Below are 13,648 nucleotides of genomic sequence, written 5' to 3' on the forward strand. Positions count from 1 at the left end.
TCACACAGACCGCTCTCCAGCGACCAACGATGCCGAGGTCCCCGGGTAACCAGGGTAAACATCGGGTTGCTAAGCGCAGGGCCGCGCTTAGTAACCCGATGTTTACCCTGGTTACCAGCGTAAAATGTAAAAAAAAAAAACAGTACATACTTACATTCGCGTCCCCCAGCGTCCGCTTCCTGCACTGACTGACTGACTGAGCGCCGGCAGTAGCAGGGCACAGCAGTGACGTCACCGCTGTGCTGTGCTTTCACTTTCACTTTGCGGCGCTCAGTCAGTGTGGGAAGCAGACGACGGGGGATGCGAATGTAAGTATGTACTGTTTGTTTTTTTTACATTTTACACTGGTAACCAGGGTAAACATCGGGTTACTAAGCGCGGCCCTGCGCTTAGTAACCCGATGTTTACCCTGGTTACCAGTGTAAAATATCGCTGGTATCGTTGCTTTTGCTGTCAAACACAACGATACACGGCGATCGGACGACCAAATAAAGTTCTGAACTTTATTCAGCGACCAGCGACATCACAGCAGGATCCTGATCGCTGCTGCGTGTCAAACTAAACGATATCGCTAGCCAGGACGCTGCAACGTCACGGATCGCTAGCGATATCGTTACAAAGTCGTTTCGTGTGAAGGTACCTTTACAGGAAGCAGAACCCATCACAGGGACTCGGCAATACCGGACTGTCATCCCATGTAGTGGAAATAAAGACAGTGACGTCCATGACGTGGTAGAAGGTGACACAAGATCGGCAATGGATGACACAACTGGTTACGTGACCTGTGAATATGATTAGCGCTGACGGCTACTGGACTCTCCAAAGATTGTGAAAATGAAGACGTAGAAGTGACTTTTCTGCACCTTCTGGTCCAGCGCCATCCTTTGTGTATCCAAGAAAATCAGACATTATAAAAGTGAACAAAAATCAGATATAACTCAGGTGGAGCCGAGCACCATGACAGCCGCACATACTCTGACACAGAAGGAAACGGCCACTGCTAGTGAGCGCTTATGGACAAGATGACATTTCACCCACTAGAAGGGACACATTGATGATAATAGGCCAGTGTAAAAACCTACTATTAATTGTTTAATTAGTTCATATTTTATAGAACGAGGATTTAACTACTGGACTATTCTTCTTAAACACTTCAGAAATGACATGTTTAGTGATATAGTAGAAAAAAAATTGTTCCATGTATAAATACGTGGTGAAAATATTGGTTCTTTTAATCTTGTTTTTAACATATAATTAGGATCAGACTGTATTTAGAAAACCACACCTGAGGATGTGATCACCTTTTATCTTTTGGTTTGTTCAATGAATTCAGGTTGAAAATGCTGAGCAAGTTGTTATGATGATTAAGATGTATTTATTCTGGCACTTTGGTATTTGTTTTTTGTGTTTCTTTATTGTTACATATAAATATTGAATGCAATAAGTTGTAATTTGAAAAGAAAAAAGGAAGAAACTCACACAAACATAAAATCAGATGATTCAAGGCTTAAAAAAAAATACAAATGTGATAGATCCCAAGTTAAATCCCTGTACAAATATAAACAAGGACACAAGTAACACACATGCATGTTTTCACAATTTTAAAACATACGTTTTTTTCAGAATTGCGCATCAAAATTTTTAATTTGATTTCTCCAAAACAAAATATAAACATAGTCTTGTGACATATCAAATGAAAGCCGGTACCGTTCTGAGAAAAATGATGCCTCTCCCACCTCTATATCTTAATTCTAGCCCGAGATATGATAAAAAATGTAAAGCCATACCAGGCCAAAATCCATGCTTTTTCAAAACTTTAAAAGCCTGTAAAAAATTAACTGATGAAGAAAAAAATTCTAAACTTTTAATTTGTAATTAACTAAAGTTGTACTTCATAAAAACAAAAAATAAAAAAAATCTTAAGACGTAAGGTAAAAAAATATTCATATTTGGATCACTTGATATGGAATGACCCCCCTGCCGTCTGTCTCATTTTGCCCCTGACGTCTGTCTCATTTTGCCCCTGGTGTTTCGTCCTCCCGGCTTCTCTCATCAGTTCCTGGATCACTTTGCCACCTGGCTTCCTCACTTTCTTTCCTGTGACATCCCCACCCTCATCATGGGTGATTTCAGCATCCCCATTGCTTTTCCCCTCTCCCCAACTGCTTCTCACCTTTTATTTGTAACCTCCTCTTTTGGCATCTCACAGCATACTAACTCTCCAACGCATGACGACAGAAACTCTCTCGACTTGGTCTTCTCCCGACTTTGCTCAGTGGACGATTTCACAAACTCCCCTCTTCGCTCTCTGACCACAACCTTCTTTCATTCTCTATGAAGAACTGCCACCCCACCCAGGTCACCCCCACTTTCCACACTTATAGAAACATACAGGCCATTAACACCCAGAAGCTTGTGAGGAAATTGCAGTCCTCATTGGCCCCTATCTCCTCCATCTCATGTCCTGATTCTGCACTGAAGCATTACAATGAAACCCTGCAATGTGCCCTGGATGAAACTGCACCTCCTATACATAGAACAACTCGGCACAGACGGCGACAACCGTGGCACACGCTGCAAGCACGTTTCCTGCAGCGGTGCTCCAGGTGTGCTGAACGTCTGTGGCAAAAATCTAATCTTCTCGAAGATTTCATCCATTCTAAGTTCATGCTTAAAACATACAACTCTGCCCTTCACCTCTCGAAACAAACCTATTTTAACACCCTCATCACCTCCCTGTCCAATAACCCTAAACATCTCTTTGACACTTTCCAGTCCCTACTCAACCCAAGAGTGCAGGCCCCAACCACGGATCTCCGCGCTGACGATCTGGCCAATTACTTCAAAGAAAAAATTGACCACTTCCGACAGGAAATCATCTCCCAATCTCTTCATACCATGCACTGTCCTCCCTCCCCCCACAGCATCTAGTTCACTCTCTAACTTTGAACCAGTTACATTTGAAGAAGTGATCAGGCTCCTTGCATCTTCTCGCCCGACCACTTGCACCAGTGACCCCATTCCGTCACATCTCCTACAGTCCCTTTCCCCAGCTGTCACCTCTCATTTAACAAAAAAATTCAACCTTTCTCTCTCTTCCGGTATCTTTCCCTCCTCATTTAAGCATGCCATCATACATCCACTACTTAGAAAACCATCCCTCGATCAAAACTGCCGCTAATTATAGACCGCTGTCTCTAATCTTCCCTTCATTTATAAACTCCTCAAACGCCTGGTCCACTCCCGTCTTACCCTCTATCTCTCAGAAAACTCTCTTCTCGATCCTCTTCAATCTGGTTTCCGCTACTACTGAAACTGCCCTCACTAAAGTCTCTAATGACCTACTAACAGCTAAATCTAATGGTCACTACTCCATGCTAATTCTCTTGGATCTCTCCTCAGCATTCGATACTGTGGATCATCACCTCCTCCTCACTATGCTCCGCTCCATCGGCTTCAAGGACACCATTCTCTCCTGGTTCTCCTCCTATCTCTCTGATCGCTCCTTCACTGTATCTTTTGCTGGTTCCTCCTCCTTCCTTGAGGTTAGCATCCTCAATAATCAGAACCTCCCACTCCTGTCTCCAAGACTTTTCACGTGCTTCAACAATTCTTTGGAATGCACTACCCAGGTTAATACGATTAATCCCCAATCCCCACAGATTTAAGCGTGCCCTAAAAACGCATTTTTCAGACTGGCCTACCGCCTCAACGCATTAACCTAACTATCCCTGTGTGGCCCAATCATATAAGTTAAACCAAAATCAGGTTCCTCGCATCATGTTCTCATACAATTTATGCAGTTAATATCCCTCTGTCTGTACTGCTACATACTTAGGCAGTTAACTAGTTCATGCAGCTTTACATGAACACCCGAGCCTTACACTATGGCTGGTCCGAACAACGAAAGCAATTGTTGCCATCCACCTCTCGTGTCTCCCCTTTTCCTCATAGTTTGTAAGCTTACGAGCAAGGCCCTCACTCCTCTTGGTATCTATTTTGAACTGTGATTTTTGCTATGCTGTAATGTCTATTGTCTGTACAAGTCCCCTCTACAATTTGTAAAACGCTGCGGAATATGTTGGCGCCATATAAAATTATTATTATTATTGACCCCTAGGAATGTTATGTTTAATATATTCTTGTCCAAACTTTGAACTTCCCACCATGAGCGAATATTATTCTTATATGTTCCAGTGACAGTAGCAAAAGCAGTTTTAACCCCTTAACGACCGCCGATACGCCTTTTAACGGCGGCCGCTAAGGGTACTTAATCCACAGCGCCGTTAATTAACGGCGCTGTGGAAAAAGTGAATAGCGCCCCCCAGAGTCGGATTTTCTCTGGGGTCTCGGTTGCCGAGGGTAGCCGAGACCCCAGAGAACATGATTCGGGGGGTTTTTACCGACCCCCGAGTTGCGATCGCCGGTAATTAACCGTTTACCGGCGGTCGCAACAAAAAAAAAAAACGCGATTTGCCGTTTAATTTCTCTGTCCTCCGATGTGATCGCACATCGGAGGACAGAGAAATGTGGTCCCCGATGGCCCCCAATAGCCCCCCAATACTTACCTACCTCCCCCGGTGCTCCTCGTGTCTCCCCATGGGCGCCGCCATCTTTTTTCCGGGAAAAAATGGCGGGCGCACGCGCAGTGCGCCCGCCACCCGGCACCCGGATGTTCTTTGGGGTCTCGGCTGCCGGGGGTAGCCGAGACCCCAAAGAACATGATCGGGGTCGGTTTGCACCGACCCCTGCTTTGCGATCGCCGGTAATTAACAGTTTACCGGCGACCGCAAAAAAAAAAAAAAAAAAAAGCGATCAGTTATTTCTCTGTCCTCTGATGTGATCGCACATCAGAGGACAGAGAAATAGGGGGATTCGGGGACCCTATCATACTCACCCGGGGTCCCTGGGTCCTCTTCGGTCTTCTCCTGCCAGCCGGCTTTTTCATCATGGCGGGCGCATGCGCAGTGCGCCCGCCATCTGCTGCCATCTGCCGGCCGGCAGGAGAAGACAAGTTGGGGCTAAAATTAGGGTTAGGGTTAGAGTTAGGGTTAGGGTTAGAGTTAGAGTTAGGGTTAGGGTTAGGGTTAGAGTTAGAGTTAGGGTTGGGGCTAAATTTAGGGTTAGGGCTAGGGTTAGGGTTAGGCTACTTTCACACTAGCGTTTTTTGGCTTCCGTCGCAATGCGTCGTTGGAGAAAAAACGCATCCTGCAAAAGTGCTTGCAGGATGCGTTTTTTCTCCATTGGCTTGCATTAGCGACGCATTGCGACGGATTGCCACATGTCGCATCCATCGTGCGATGGATGCGTCGTGCTTCGGCGGACCGTCGACACAAAAAAAACTACATGTAACTTTTTTGTGCGACGTGTCCGCCATTTCCGACCGCGCATGCGTGGCCGGAACTCCGCCCCCGCCTCCCCGCACCTCACAATGGGGCAGCGGATGCGTTGAAAAAACAGCATCCGCTGCACCCGTTGTGCGGCGCTTACAACGCTAGCGTCGGTACGTCGGCCCGGCACACTGCGATGGGCCGAGTACGACGCTAGTGTGAAAGTAGCCTTAGGCTTCTTTCACACTTGCGTCGGTACGGGGCGGTCGCAATGCGTCGGCCCGATGTACCGACGCATGTTGTGAAAATTGTGCACAACGTGGGCAGCGGATGCAGTTTTTCAACGCATCCGCTGCCCAGTCTATGTCCTGGGGAGGAGGGGGCAGAGTTACGGCCACGCATCCGCGGAAATGGCGGACGCGACGTACAAAAAAAAGGTTACATTGAACTTTTTTTGTGACGACGGGGGCTAAAGTTATGGTTAGGGTTGGGGCTAAAGTTAGGGTTGGGGCTAAAGTTAGGGTTAGAGTTGGGATTAGGGTTAGGGTTTGGATTAGGGTTGGGATTAGTGTTACGTTTGGGATTAGGGTTGGGATTAGGGTTAGGGTTGGGATTAGGGTTAGGGGTGTGTTGGATTTAGGGTTTTGATTAGGGTTATGGTTAGGGTTGAGATTAGGGCTGTTTTGGGGTTAGGGTTGTGATTAGGATTATGGATCGGGTTGAGATTAGGGTTAGGGCTGTGTTGGGGTTAGGGTTGGAGTTAGAATTGGGGGGTTTCCACTGTTTAGGTACATCAGGGGGTCTCCAAACACGACAGCCAATTTTGCGCTAAAAAAGTCAAATGGTACTCCCTCCCTTCTGAGCTCTGCCGTGCGCCCAAACAGTGGTTTACCCCCACATATGGGGCATCAGCGTACTCGGGATAAATTGGACAACAACTTTTGGGGTCCAATTTCTCCTGTTACCCTTGTGAAAATAAAAACTTGGGGGCTAAAAATCTTTTTTGTTGGAAAAAAATATATTTTTTTATTTTCACTACTCTGCATTATAAATTTCTGTGAAGCACTTGAGCTTTCAAAGTTCTCACCACATATCTAGATAAGTTCCTTAGGGGGTCTAGTTTCCAAAATTTGGTCACTTGTGGGGGTTTCTACTGTTTAGGTACATTAGGGGTCTGCAAACGCAACATAACGCCCGCAGACAATTCTATCAAAGTCTGCATTCCAAAATGGCGCTCCTTCCCTTCCGAGCTCTGCCGTGCGCCCAAACAGTGGTTTACCCCCACATATGGGGTACCAGCATACTCAGGACAAATTGGACAACAACTTTTGGGGTCCAATTTCTCTTGTTACCTTTGTGAAAATAAAAACTTGGGGGCTAAAAATCTTTATTGTTAAAAAATATATATTTTTTATTTTCACGACTCTGCATTATAAACTTCTGTGATGCACTTGGGCATTCAAAGTTCTCACTACACATCTAGATAAGTTCCATGGGGGGTCTAGTTTCCAAAATGGGGTCACTTTTGGGGGGTTTCTGCTGTTTAGGCACATCAGGGGCTCTCCCAACGCGACATGGCGTCCGATCTCAATTCCAGTCAATTTTGCATTGAAAAGTCAAATGGCGCTCCTTTGCTTCCGAGCTCAGCCATGCGCCCAAACAGTGGTTTACCCCCACATATGGGGTGTCGGTGTACTCAAGACAAATTGTACAACAGCTTCTGGGGTCCATTTTCTCCTGTTACCCTTGGTAAAATAAAAATTTGGAGGCAAAAAGATCATTTTTGTAGAAAAAATTCGATTTTTTTATTTTCACGGCTCTACGTTATAAACTTCTGTGAAGCACCTGGGGGTTTAAAGTGCTCACCACACATCTAGATAAGTTCCTTAAGGGGTCTAGTTTCCAAAATGGTGTCATATGTGGGGGGTCTCTACTGTTTAGGCACATCAGCGGCTCTCCAAACGTGACATGGCGTCTGATCTCAATTCCAGCCAATTCTGCATTGAAAAAGTAAAACGACACTCCTTCTCTTCCAAGCTCTGCGGTGCGCCCAAACAGTGGTTTACCTCCACATATGGGGTATCGACGTACTCAGGAGAAATTGCACAACAACTTTTGTGGTCTAATTTCTCCTGTTACCCTTGTGAAAATAAGAATTTGTGGGTGAAAAAATCATTTTTGTGAAAACAAATGCGATTTTTTATTTTCACGGCTCTACGTTATAAACTTCTGTGAAGCACTTGGGGGTTCAAAGTGCTCACCACACATCTAGATAAGTTCCTTGGGTGGTCTAGTTTCCAAAATGGTGTCACTTGTGGGGGGCTTCCACTGTTTAGGCACATTAGGGGCTCTCCAAACGCGACATGGCGTCCGATCTCAATTCCAGCCAATTCTGCATTGAAACAGTCAAACGGTGCTCCTTCACTTCCAAGCTCTGCGGTGCGCCCAAACAGTGGTTTACCTCCACATATGGGGTATCGGCGTACTCAGGAAAAATTGCACAACAAAATTTGTGGTTAAATTTCTGTTTTTACACTTGTGAAAATTAAAAAAAATGGTTCTGAAGTAAAATGTTTGCAAAAAAAAGTAAAATGTTCATTTTTTTCTTCCACATTGTTTTAGTTCCTGTGAAGTACGTAAAGGGTTAATAAACTTCTTGAATGTGGTTTTGAGCAGCTTGAGGGGTGCAGTTTTTAGAATGGTGTCACACTTGGTTATTTTCTATCATATAGACCCCTCAAAATCACTTCAAAGGTGATGTGGTCCCTAAAAAAAACATGGTGTTGTAAAAATGAGAAATTGCTGGTCAACTTTTAACCCTTATAACTCCCTAACAAAAAAAAAAAATTGTTTCCAAAATTGTGCTGATGTAAAGTAGACATGTGAGAAATGTTATTTATTAACTATTTTTTGTGACATATCTCTCTGATTTAAGGGCATAAAAATACAAAGTTTGAAAATTGCAAAATTTTAAAAATTTTCGCCATATTTCCATTTTTTTCATAAATAATCGCAAGTAATATCGAAGAAATGTTACCACTAACTTGAAGTACAACATGTCACGAAAAAACAATCTCAGAATCAGCGGGATCCGATAAAGCGTTCCAGAGTTATAACCTCATAAAGTGACACTGGTCAGAATTGTAAAAATTGGCTCGGTCATTAAGTACCAAATTGGCTCTGTCACTAAGGGGTTAATAGACCGTGTAATACTAAATGAGGAAACCTTTGTCCAAAGCGTCCGTAAACCATTGGTCCATATTAATCTCTCGATAAAAATCCTGCCATGTCCTTCATATCGTGTTATTTATCAATTTACTGTTTAATTTACTAGATATTTCCAAACTTATATTCTAAAACACTCCACAGAATTAATCCAATAGGAGTAATAATAAAAATTAACCTTTATTCTAAGCAATTAAAATACACTAATGGATAAGATTAAAGGACTTTTTTGGCTCGAAACTCTCAAAAATAGGAGTATGTCAGAAATAAGTAGTGAAGGATTGCTCACTACATTTAGTCCTAATTTGTCTTGTTCAATATTGTTAGTTTTTCTAGGAACAAACCTTCCAAATATATATAGGTTTATATATCTGTTGGGGGATTGTCAATAAGATCACTATGGGTCTGTTCCTGTCATCAAGCTGCCATATTGACAATTTCATCTAGACGTTCATATAGGTTCGTGCAGACGGCCAGTAACTGGATAGCATCAATCGGATAGCATAATACGGTAGTTGTGAGACATTTAGCATACTGTTAGCCCCTGATGATCATGGCGGTAACAAAAGTAGCTGAAACGCGTAGGGATGTTCTTGGACATAAAAGTAGCTAAGGAGTGTGACAGTCACTGGCAGGGTGGTGGAAGGGAGATATGTGACACTGCGCTTAACGGCGTCGGTGATATGAAACCAAAGCATTTTTATCCAGCACACTACGTGTTGTGAGGGTTAAGTTGCAGAAATGGGCTAGTTTTATGTGGACCTTCAAAGAGCGGGTGGGAGAAGGTCCACTTTATTTCCCATGGCAGACCTGCCAGGACCTGCGTGAGGTCATGATCATGTGATCAGTCACATGATGGGAGAACAGGCTTAGGTTTAAATAACTGCTCTACAGGCAGTCTGCGTTGGACTATCCTGGACAGCAGTCTCCAGAGGCTTTGTGGCTCATCGAGCGCAGACTGAACCTGTGATGCTCCAGAGCGGGGTGCTGCTCCAGAGCGGGGTGCCGCCCACACCATACCGACACTGTTGCAGCATTATTGTTTTCCTTTTAAGGTTTTGTTTCTGTTGTAGCCAGTAAGGCTGAGTTTTTGCCCCTATGGGTTGGTTTATGCGGCCTGACAAATAACCAACAAGGACTTAAAGAGACAGTGTTCCCATTTTTTCCACCTCTGTGCCGCCACGTGAGTGAACTGCCACAAGAGGTTTATTCTGTCTAGATGAACCTGACAGCTAACGCTTTATTTCAGGACATCTATTTAGCATGAGCATCTTGTTAGTGTTGTGGGCTTGTTTCCTGCACAGCGTCATGTAGGGACGTGTATCTGTATAGTCTATTGTAACCCGATAGCATTGTCTATTATATTTTTCCTCTGGGCAGCAGGCTTAAATTATTAACGTTATCTAGGAGCCAGGTTACAAAAAGTATTTCTAATAAAACAATTGCCAGTATGGCAGCTTGATGACAGAAACGGACCATAGTGAACTTGTTGATTATCCCCCAACACATTGTGTTACTAGGTCAGGGGAGGGGAATCTTTTTTTCTGCTAAGGGCCATTTGGATATTTATACCGTCCTTCGGGGGCCGTACAGACTCCGCCCACAAAGTACATCCTGACTCTGGCACTGGTGTCAGGATGTAATCTTCCATTGCATGCCCTTCAATGCTCAGTTGTGAACACTGCGAGTGTGTAACAGCAAGAAGATATTAATGAGCTGGAGGCAATCAAAATACACCTCCCTGCCCAAGAATGCGGTCCCTGAGAATCTGGTCGGGGGCCTGATAAATGGCCCCGGGGCCTGAGGTTCCCCACCCGTGTACTAGACAGATATATCTGGAAGGTTTGTTCCTATAATAACAATCTTGAGTAAGATATATTCGGACTAAATGTAGTGAAAAATCCTTCATTACTTATCATTTCTGACATACTTCTATTTTTGAGACTACAGAGTCAAAAAGTATTTTAATCTTCTCCATTAGTGTATTTTAATTGTATAGAATAAAGAATCATTTTTATTATTACTCCAATTGGATTAGTTCTGTGAAGGGAACAATGAGGGTGATTTGAACACTTGTTATATTTTTTTCATATTTGTAAAAACTTTTTTAACTGTATTAAATGGTCCCTTTAGGGGACTTTTAAGCTGTGATCAACTGATTGCTCATTCTATACATATCGATCTATACAGAGAAACACAATCTCCTATGAATGCCGACCAAACGCTTGCCTTCACAGGAAAATGGTCATGACAAACAAAGAGGTCTAGAGCAGACTCTGGATGTCATGACATCTCATTGGTGTCCTGCGATCATGTCAGAGGCACACCGATGGGCACGTGGAATGATAGCCCCCCCCCCCCCCCCCCCGGCCAGCACTTTGTTTTTTCCGCTGAAAATGACAGCAGTATTTAATAAGTTAACAGTCATGTGTGGAGCTCTGCTCCACTCCACCCTTGGCTGTTAGAGGTACATGATTGCTGATTACGGTAAATCAGTGGCCGTTTGCCAGGAAAGTTACAGGCTCGGTGTGCGAGCCCGCATCAAAGTCAGGGGTCTGAAATAAATGTACGTCCTAAATCGTGAAGCTGTTAAAACATGACATACCAAGAGGAAACAAAAACTGCAGTGTCAAAAATGCAAGTAACTTACAGGTGAAGAAATGCTGCAGAAAATTTGCAACATAAAAGACAGAACCTTAATATTATTATTTTTTTGTCTTTTAAAGCTGTACTCCCCTCTGGTGATACAGAAAGACTCCCAAGAGGATACAGAAGGGTTTGGATTTGATATTGACTCTGTGCTCTCTGAAATCGATAGAGGACAAAAATTGGTAAGTTCATTGCCTTCTTTTTTAAGCCATTTTTTTATTCTATCCTCTATCCAGCTGCTAAGTTTCTGTCCCTGTCTATATTGATGTTTACAAAATGAGTATGACCCGTTATAGTTCACTATTTATTTTCCCAGACTAGACACAATTTCCATGAGAAACCTATTCGCCTTATCAGTATACACAGTAGAAGATCAGAGCTCTCATACTTGTCAAGGTTTTTTTTTTTCATCTTTTGCTCTTTGTAAGCTCCACTACCGTGGCCAAGAGGGCAAATCTAATGACTATGTGCAGAATAATGCCGCCACTGGTTATGTGCTGTGCAAATGACAAATCATTCAGTTTGGTTTTCCCGGTTAAAAATAAACTCAGCTGTTTGTCTTTTGCTAAGAACTCGTTCAGACATCATGATCATAGATCTCATGCTGTGATGCACGGTCTGGCCGCGCATCTCCCAACCCGAGCGTGACGGCTTCATATATTTCTATGAGTCTGTCGCACTCTGTTCAGTCCACACATTGTGATCTGCGATCGGACCGATTATCGTGGACGTCTGAAAGAGCCCTCAAACTTGATTCACACATTTATATTTTGTGATCTGAGTATGGACCTCCATGCACCAATCTGCCACAGGTCTCCTGTAGTGATGAGCGAGTGTACTCGTTGCTCGGGTGGCTCCGAGTATTTATGACTGCTCGGAGATTTAGTTTTCCTTGCCCCAGCTGGATGATTTGCGGCTACTAGATAGCTTGAATACATGTGGGGATTCCCTAGCAACCAGGCAACCCCCCCCCATGTACTCAGTCTGGCTAGTAGCTGTAAATCATCCAGCTGGGGCAAGAAAAACTAAATTTCCGAGCAGTCATAAATACTCGGAGACCACCCGAGCGTGCTCAGGAAAACCTGAGCAACGAGTACACTCGCTCATCACTAGTCTCCTGACATGACCAGAACTCGACGGCCCTACAGGCATCTACAGTTCTGGGCAGGAGACCTGTAGCCGCTCCATGATGTATGAATCCTGCCTATGATGTCCAGAGTAATACATCACACAGGCATCCTTGTCGTAGGCTCCACCATTCAAAACTGGTGGTCACAGCTCACTTCCTCCCCCTTTCTTCATAACATCCTTTGCCCATATCAGAGCATGCCCAGATCATGGGGGCAGAGACAATCTCTTGCTGCTAAAGTGCCAGTGGCTGCCGACAAGAATAGTATGTATGATTTTAGCACTGGCCTTAAAGGGAACCGGTCACCCCCAAAATCGAAGATGAGCTAAGCCCACCAGCATCAGGGGCTTATTTACAGCATTCAGTAATGCTTTAGATAAGCCCCCGATGTATCCTGAAAGATGAGAAAAAGAGGTTAGATTATACTCACCCAGGGGTGGTCCGATCTGATGGGCGTTGCGGTCCTGTCCGGGGCCTCCTATCTTCATAGGATGACGTCATCTTCTTGTCTTCACGCTGCGGCTCCGGCAGTGCGCAGGTGCTGGGCCTCTGACCTTTCCCGGCACCTGTGCACTGCAGTACTTTGCTCTGCCCTCAACAGGGCAGCTAAGTATGTCGGAGCCGCAGCGTGAAGAGGACGTCATCGTAAGAAGATGGTAGCATTCCAGAATACTGTAGATAAGCCTCTGATGCTGGTGGGCTTAGCTCATCTTCGATTTTGGGGGTGACAGGTTCCCTTTAACCAATTACCATGCTTTCTGTGTATTATTATTATTGTTGTACTGGGGTCCTGTACAGTTCCCCAGGGTGATAAGTATGGCATAGTAGTATAAAGCCATCACCTTGCTACAATGTCCAGGACTAGAGGATCCAATGCCTACCATTTGTGTCCAAAGATACTGCTTTCAACAGTTGACGGAAAGATGGCCTCCATCACTCTTGTACCCCAATCTCTCAAAACAGGGTGTTGATTTTTTGCTATGGCAGCAAGGATCACAAAGCTGTATGCACCTTCACACAGTTTTGGCATCACATAATGTAAAACATAAAAAAGTCTTGGCTCTCAGACTCTAGTGAAAAACAAGTGTGTGTGTGTATTATATATTTTTTTGTAAACTTTTTTTATTCTGCAGACTTATTTTAGCATAGAAAGGAAACTTGTTATCCCTGCAATCCTTTTGACGTGCAGAAAAAGTTAGCTTATTATTATTATTATTTATTGTTATAGCGCCATTTATTCCATGGCGCTTTACAAGTGAGGAGGGGTATACATAATAAAAACAAGTACAATAATCTTGAACAATACAAGTCATAA

At 43.9% G+C, this 13,648-nt stretch overlaps 1 protein-coding gene across 5 annotated transcripts in view; it reads left to right on the forward strand.

Moving 5' to 3' along the window:
* The window catches only part of LOC143817033 (uncharacterized), a 160,309-nt gene that overhangs the window by 27,611 nt on the left and 119,050 nt on the right, over positions 1-13,648 (forward strand). For all 5 annotated transcript variants that reach the window (XM_077298085.1, XM_077298083.1, XM_077298084.1 and 2 more), the window contains exon 2: positions 11,282-11,386. In XM_077298085.1, coding sequence (XP_077154200.1) covers positions 11,282-11,386 — 105 coding nt within the window. The remainder of the gene's footprint in view (positions 1-11,281; positions 11,387-13,648) is intronic.

Source organism: Ranitomeya variabilis, chromosome 3 (genome assembly GCF_051348905.1).
Source record: "Ranitomeya variabilis isolate aRanVar5 chromosome 3, aRanVar5.hap1, whole genome shotgun sequence".
Lineage (NCBI taxonomy): Eukaryota > Metazoa > Chordata > Amphibia > Anura > Dendrobatidae > Ranitomeya > Ranitomeya variabilis.